This window comes from Megalops cyprinoides, chromosome 1 (genome assembly GCF_013368585.1).
Source record: "Megalops cyprinoides isolate fMegCyp1 chromosome 1, fMegCyp1.pri, whole genome shotgun sequence".
Lineage (NCBI taxonomy): Eukaryota > Metazoa > Chordata > Actinopteri > Elopiformes > Megalopidae > Megalops > Megalops cyprinoides.
This window is the reverse complement of record NC_050583.1, coordinates 251,239-258,772: the sequence shown is the minus strand read 5'-3', so window position 1 is coordinate 258,772 and position 7,534 is coordinate 251,239. Positions and strand designations below refer to the sequence as shown.

Here is a 7,534-nt window from a genome sequence, read left to right as displayed (position 1 = left end):
TTTTGAAGTTGTTTTTTTATTTTAATGGAGTGCTGTGATATGAAACAGTAAAAAATAAACCCATCTTCATGTGCATCTAATCAGCCTTTCACAGCCCTATTAATGACTTGTCAATTCTTTCACTTCCTTTTTCTGCTCAATTAATTATCCTCTTGCTGTGTGGGTAAAGAGAGACAAAGAAACTCTTCCACAAAATAATGAATCATTAACATTCAGCAGCTCTCTCTTTCCCCTTCCTTCTCTTTGTCTCTCTTTCACTCTCTCTCTCTTTCTCTTTCAATCCCCCCCTCTCTCTCCCTCTCAATCCCTCCCTCTCTTTCTCTTTCTCCAACTGTCTTTCTCTCCCTCTCTCTCTGTCTCTTTCAGTCTCTCTCTCTCTCTCTCTCTTTTCTCTCTCTCCCTCAGCTTCAGCATGTCTAGAATGACTGCTTAGCATCTCTGCCCCAATGCAGCTTAAAATTCTACACCATCAGCCATCACCCACAGGACCGACTCCCCCCCCCCCCCCCCCCCCCCCCCCCGTGCTGCAGCTCTAACCCCCCATGTGCTCTTCCTTGTTATAGCCTATAACACAACCCCCACCAGAGTCAGCACCAGGGGGTTGTATGTTCCGGTTCAAGGTTCACAGGTGTGTGTTCCAGGAGAGAACACCACTGAGGTAAACAGCTTTGTAAAGGGAAAATTCAGTAAAACTAAATCCAGTGCCCACTATATTCATTCACACTCCTGACCACATAGGAATGAATTCAAACATAATTCAAATTCACAAAATCAGACAAAGCACATCTACAGTATACTAACATTCTGATTTTGCATTCTGCTAACTGACACTTCTGGAACTATGCAGACGCCTCAGAAGGTTTCCTGTCTCCCCAGGGGTATAAAAGCAAGTAACACACAGAACTGATTGAGCAGTGGAATACTTATCATAGGTAACATCAGAGAGTTCTCTGAGGACTACAGGTAAAAAGGTCACTGACCTCCACAAGGTGGCTACAAAGCTGAATTCACAAAAAGGTGAATCTGCCACTTTCCATTGTAGGGTCCATTTCCAGACACACTGCAGGCTGCCAGGGATTCATGGCTGTAAAGAGGTTCAGGAGGCAGCTGTTAGCCCAACCTCTGGAGCAGAAGCTCAAATGTGGCTGAAAATGGATATTCATTTACAATGATCTAAGCACAAAATACATATTACATGCACTTTCAACTCAAGGAAGCAATTAAAAAAACAAGATCTAAAGGACCTAGAGCAAATCTGCTGTGGGGGGGGGGGGGTCAAAAATCACACTCAGAAGAGCAGAAGTGCACCCCATAAAAGCTACAAGAGGCACTCTGTGAGTGTGGCCCATGCCAGAACAGAATTCACACAATACCAGCTACAAGCATCAGAATTAATGTGGAGGCACTGGAGATAACTGTCACAAAAATGAATAGCTGTAAACACGAATAACTGAATGTAAATGTAAAATGTAAATGGATGCCTGGAATGTTCTGGTAAAATGGCAGAATTCTCATTTTGCCCTGTTTATTGAACAGTATGGCCCAAAGTCACTACACTGGCAAGTCATCATCACATTACCTTATTGTGAGACAAAATAAAAGCGATCTGCACAACCATGTCAGTATGCACACATGCTCTGTTTAATAACAAGCCTTTGATGCTAACATTCGCGCCATGGCATTCTTGCTGGAACAGAGGCTTTTTAAAGGTCCATCGCATATAAACATCAGAATGGACCCTGAAGGAAAGTGTGTCTGGGCCACAACTGAGAAAGGAACTCTGAGTGATACATTTCAGAAAATATTACTTTTTTCATCTTTAATTATTTAAATCCAGGATCCAGGGAGCTCCTGGTGTGTGGTGGAGCATTAAGAGAGAGACGTGTTTGGTTTCTGTGTATCGTTATAGTTGTAGTTATAGTTAGAGTATGGCTGTGTACAGTTATAGAGTGTAGTACTGTATAATATCGTCTCTTCCCCCTTCTCGCATGAGACTGTAAGTAGCTCAGTACAATGACGCTGTTCAGATGGCTGGAATTGGTGATGTAGGCACAGCACAATCGCAACTACTGAATTGTTAATTATTTTTAATATCATTACCGATGTTGTCCCGTCATTGTGAGTGTTGCGACGCTGGGCATTAATTCTCGCCTGTGGGACAGGATGCGAGTGTGGGCGGGAGTTCCTCAAACTACAGAGTGAGCCCACGGCGCTCCACCGCTCTCTCTGGAAATGAGCGGTACCAATTTAGCGGCTTAGCAGTGTTTTTAAGTTAGCTTGTTTTGTTCTAATTTTGTTCTAATTCTTGGTTAAACAGGTGTGGGGAGGCCTGGGTTAGTCCCTTTGTACTTCTTTTATCTGTTCCACTGTAAGTAATACGCACTGTGTAATAAAAGCACTGTTGGTGGTGTTAACCTCAGCGCTTGGCTCTGTTTTATATCGGGTTTGTCAGTTACATTTTACAGCTGAAGATAATTCTGTATTTATTGTAATGTAGAGGGGTTTGGCTCCTAACATTATCCATGGCATTTGATACATCATCCATTCGTCCAGCTGGGCGGCACGTGCCAGTGCAGTGCCACACCTGAGGATTCGCACCTGTGACCCGCAGGTGGCCTGCCAGACCAGACCGCGCATGCGCGCCAGCGGACAGCAGACAGGCGCTCAGTGAAACGGTAAAAAACGGACGTAACGCCGCTAATGATGAAGGGTTAAGCGTGTTTTTCCCTGCATAACCGCAACAGGCAGCACGATTCTCCTTGACACAAATTTACAAATAGATATCGATGCAGTCTACAGGCATCTCCTACAATGCGCTGAAAACGTACATAATTCGTCAATACATAATTCTTGGCGGCTGGAAGAGTGGTGTACGTATTGTATATGCTGATTAAGAACGTCCTTGAAACTGTGCGGGAGAAAACGACGATCATTCTACCTTTTTGAATAATGAAAGGTGCATTTACAGGAATCAGCTTAATTTCACGATGTTATGACTGCAACCTCTTGAGGACAAATCGACATGTGTTGAATTTGCATTGCGGACAGGTACGTCTCGTGATGCTGAAGGTAGCCTTTAAAATACACAAATCCAACCATTGTTTTCCTCTCTAACGTAAAATGACTATTCATATTAATTTCTGCAAATGAAATCCCAAACATGTTTACATTTAAGCAGTTGAAAAGAGAAGGTCTGGCTGTGGTGCTCTTGTTTTCTGGCTGTATTTTAATAACGGTACCTGCTATATATGAATGACGCGCCCCTGCGTGTCACCGTTCCACCCCGACAGCTCAGTCTCTACTTCTACGGGCTGCGTCTCAAACTAACCCACAATATTCTAAATATTAATAATAAAGACAACACTTCATTAAAAAAGTTTTTATTTTTGCCTGACAGAATATTGAGTGAGAATGTTTTAGTTAACAAAGAAAAAAAATTATAATCAATTTATTTCTAAATACAAGAAGGAAAAGTGTAAAAAAAAAAAAAAACACCTTTGTACGGTCAAGTTACAGATTGTTACAGGAGGTGGCATTCAGGATCTTATCATGACTACTTATAAACAAATTTCCCCAAGGGTGACCAAAATTAGGCTATGTGTAACATTATTGATTTAAAAATTATATTACAGAAAACAGACAACTTTTTCGCATACTGCTCAGATCATCTACAGCGGAATCAGCTGAGTCTCGTAGTTAGAAAAGGAAGCACTTGAAGGCACTGGGGTTGATTAGATGCACAAATTTATCATATATCCGGCATACAATAAATCCACTAGAGCCACGCCACTTCCACAGCGAACGCGCGCATATTCAAACGTTTATGTCAAAATCGATTTAAAAAGCGTGTGACTTTTTTCTTCCAAAAATCAGGAACCTTTTTACGTTTTTACGCAATAGGAGAGGTGAGTACACCTTTCCGCGACTTTGGTAGGTACAAAGGAAATCATTTGTATCTTCCACAGTATGTACCCTCGCGTATAGGAAACCTTACGGTTTACAGAAGTAAATGAGTCTCTGGCACAGACTTCCGTCCCAACTGTTAGCGAGGCCCAGCCGGCCGTCGCTCACAGAGCGCGACATATAATTTCACGCATTTCCTCTAAACCTCACATCGTGACTTATCTTGATTTGGCAGGAGGGGTACCCAACACCTGTTGCATAACGTGACATTGCATTTGTCTTAATTTATGTTTTAGTTGAACAATGTGCAACTATTACTGTTTACGTCAAGAGATAAAATGGAAGTACTTACAGAGAAACAGAACTGATTCTACGAAAAGAAAACGCATATAACATAATTTCCAAAAATAACGGTAAACATAAATACACGTTGCATGTTTTCGAATTCAAAAGAAAACGCTCTTCTACAAGTATAGTTCAAATCCGGGGTTGATGAAATCGTGCAAAGAAAAATGGGTCGTTGCGGTCAGATCCGCTTCAGGTTAAATAAAGTTGTTCCCTGTGTTCGGTGTGTGAATCTCCTCACAGAGGAGTCGCACGCTGCAGTAACACAACAATAACAATTTCTTCGAGTAAAAAATCAGACGTCTTAGTCCTTGAAAAAGTGGTAAGAGGTGCGTTTTCTTCATCAAAACCTCAGATATAGATATAAAGTCAGCAGGCACTTCGTTTTTCCTCTCCCTCTGGTATGCTGAGAATTGGCACTGTGCTTTCACCAAATTATAACCTTTGATGAGATCTGGAAATCACAGGAGAGCCTTAATCCTCCGCAGGACTGTATCAGTGATGAGTTCAGCGTCCGCCGGCACTATGGCCTGGTGAGGGTGGTGTAGACCGGCTGCTCCCAGCTGGTGGTGGGACTGTGGGAGGGGGGGAGAGACAGGCTGTTAAGGAGGGGGGTGGCGTAGGGCCGGCGGGACGTGTGGAAGTACTGATACTGATAGATGCTGGAGGGGTAGCCGGAGTATGGGCTGTAGTAGCCGGAGCTCTGCAGGTCCGTATAGTCACACTGGGAGCTGGAGAAGGAGGAGGCAGCTGATGACACGCAGGCCTGGGTCCCGTACACGCCAAATTCGGTAGGGGAGGGTGAGCCATGTGAGTGCTCGCCGTAGTGGGTGGGGCTCAGCTGCTCCGTTTTGATGTGCGGTCTCTGCGGGTTGGTGGTGGTGTCAGAGGAAGCGGCGGCGGCTTTGGGAGTCCACGCTGGCCCGCTGACACCGCCGTGGCTGTAAGAGGAGGCGTAGGAGCCGGGGACAGGGGTGTGCCTGTGCCCAGGGTCGGAGGGCAGCGACGGGGCAGCTGCCATGTGCCCGTTCGGAGGCAGGTACTGGTCGAACTCGTGCATGTCGAAGGTCTCCATGTTGCTGATGACGTCAGTGCTGAGCTCTGAGATGTCCACGTTGCTGAAGTCGATGTTCTGCCGGCCCGCATGCTTCAGGTCCTGCTTCCTCCCGTGGTGGGAGTCGGTTTTAGGAGAGGTGGGAGGAGTTGGAGGGCAATGAGGTTGTCCTTTGGAGAAAGGAGAAAAAATATAACAGTAACTAAAGTTATTATCAAATACATTCCAAGGGCCTTGTTGATACAACCTGTATCTTGTATCGGTTGCTCTTCAGTAAAATTAATGTATCCAGGACCAGTTCTATGGTGCAAAATATAAACAAAATATATATATAACACCTTTGGTATTTCCATACTAGTCAAACTAAACTTGACACATGCTCTTTCTCTTCAGTAAATATTTATAGTTTTGGCTGCAGCTGTTATTCTGGGACACAGCAATATGACAGAGTGTTTCCCCCGTTCCGCTCGGACTGAAACGCGCTCACCTGCGCGCTCCGGGTCGTGGTGCGCGTCAGCCATGCCCGCCAGGCATCCCATGCCCGGCGCAGCCTTGTACAGGTGTCCCGCCGGGTGATGGCTCAGCTCCGCCCCGGAGTCGGAGTCGCTCTGCCCGGTCTTCGCGCTTTTCCGCCTGCGGGGCTGGTATTTGTAGTCGGGGTGATCTTTTTTGTGTTGGACCCTCAGTCTTTCTGCTTCGTCCACGAATGGTCTCTTCTCGTTTTCAGACAGCAAGCTGTAAAGTATTACATAACCATCAAGACTTTTATGAACTATCACAGTACTGCTTTATAAGAAAGAATATGCAGCAAACAGCTATTTGGCGAATAGGTCTTTTGGTCGAAAAAATAAAAGAGGGCGGCTACTATATTTTATAATCTATTTTATTATAAAATTGCACCAAAATGCACTTCTTAAAGATTCACGTAGGCCTTTAAGTAACCAAAGGAAACAAAATCTGCAATTTTTATGTACACCTGTCTATAACAAGTGATTCATCTATGATCCATCTATTTATGATGGATGCCAACTTACCTAAACATGGTTTTCAATTATTTCAAATTAAGTTTATATTTGAGCGGCAGGATAGAAACTGTGTTTTACTTGCAGTGCAAAAGCACCTACTTTGACGAGACAAGTACAAAAGCGTGAACATGTATCTGTTCTCAAAATACCTCAGATACAGACATATAAAAATGTAGAATTTTAAAACAAACTTACGCGTACTTCAGAAAAAGTAAAATCACACCAGGTTATGGATTATAGAAATAATGACACATCTTCCGACAAAATAACCTGACACTTATGAAGTGTGAGGAACGGTCATGTATGAAGTTTTTAAGAGTGAATTACCGCCAGAGTTTCCCCAGAGTCTTGCTGAGCTCGGCGTTGTGAAGGTGCGGGTACTGATCGGCCAGTTTCCTGCGCGCCGCCTGCGCCCACACCATGAAGGCGTTCATCGGTCTCTTGACGTGAGGTTTGCTTTTCAAAGCTCCATGCCCCCGCGCTGGCATCGGCACCAGGGACCAGTCGTATCCCTTCAGGACCTGCGACACCGCATCTCGGATGCAGGCCGGGAAACGTTCGTCCTCTTCACAGTCGAGTTTTTTGTCCAGCCCGGACAGGAGCTGTGACCCGTGCCCATCTGACCCGGTCGGGGAGGACGGAGCATCTGAGTCCGACTCGTCCTGAGACATGGAGCTGGTGGTTCCGGCGGGACTGCACGGATGCTCGCCGAGGGACTTGTCCTTCTCCTCGGCCATTTGGAACATCGAAAAAATAGGTCCTCCCCAAACAGGAGAATGCTTGGTCCAATGAAGGTTTTCAGCAGAATAGATTCTACTGTAAAAAAAAAAAAGTCTGCACCCGATCTTACGCACAGAAAGCCATGTTAAATGGAAGCGTCTTTCAGAATAAAAATATTCCCTAGCTCGTGATGCCTCTGTTAATTTGTTCGTATTTCTCTTTTCTTTTCTTTACTTTCCATATGATCGACAGTAAGACTGACTGCGCTCTCGGCTCCGTAATGTGGTCCAGGCGACTTTGCATTGAAGGAACTTGGGTGAGATCCTCCCTTTCACTCTGCCTTCTCGCTTCTGATTGGCCAGACACAGCACAGTTTCACTCCCTGATTGGTTTAATTTGTTATAGGCTGGTCGTTGCGTATATCTCTAAAAATTACTTTGCCACCACTATTATGATATTAAATATAATGTTAAGGATTTCATTGATT

General features: G+C 44.6%; 1 protein-coding gene across 1 annotated transcript; it reads right to left on the bottom strand.

Moving 5' to 3' along the window:
• Positions 1-4,771: 4,771 nt before the first annotated feature.
• On the bottom strand, positions 4,772-7,192 carry sox8a (SRY-box transcription factor 8a). The gene is made up of 3 exons (XM_036525881.1): positions 6,655-7,192; positions 5,790-6,037; positions 4,772-5,472 (listed from the first exon to the last, which is right to left on the bottom strand). The coding sequence occupies exons 1-3, from the start codon at positions 7,071-7,073 to the stop codon at positions 4,772-4,774; spliced, it is 1,368 nt and encodes a 455-aa protein (XP_036381774.1). The 5' UTR covers positions 7,074-7,192.
• Positions 7,193-7,534: the final 342 nt, after the last annotated feature.

Bases quoted from the DNA above. Each gene is read 5' to 3' on its own strand.
- sox8a (XM_036525881.1), bottom strand. From the start codon at position 7,073: ATGTTCCAAATGGCCGAGGAGAAGGACAAGTCCCTCGGCGAGCATCCG. The intron at 6,038-6,654 runs GTAATTCACTCT...AATACTTTACAG, and splicing joins ACTCTGGGGAAACTCTGGCG to CTTGCTGTCTGAAAACGAGA. The intron at 5,473-5,789 runs GTGAGCGCGTTT...CTTTCTCCAAAG, and splicing joins CCACGACCCGGAGCGCGCAG to GACAACCTCATTGCCCTCCA.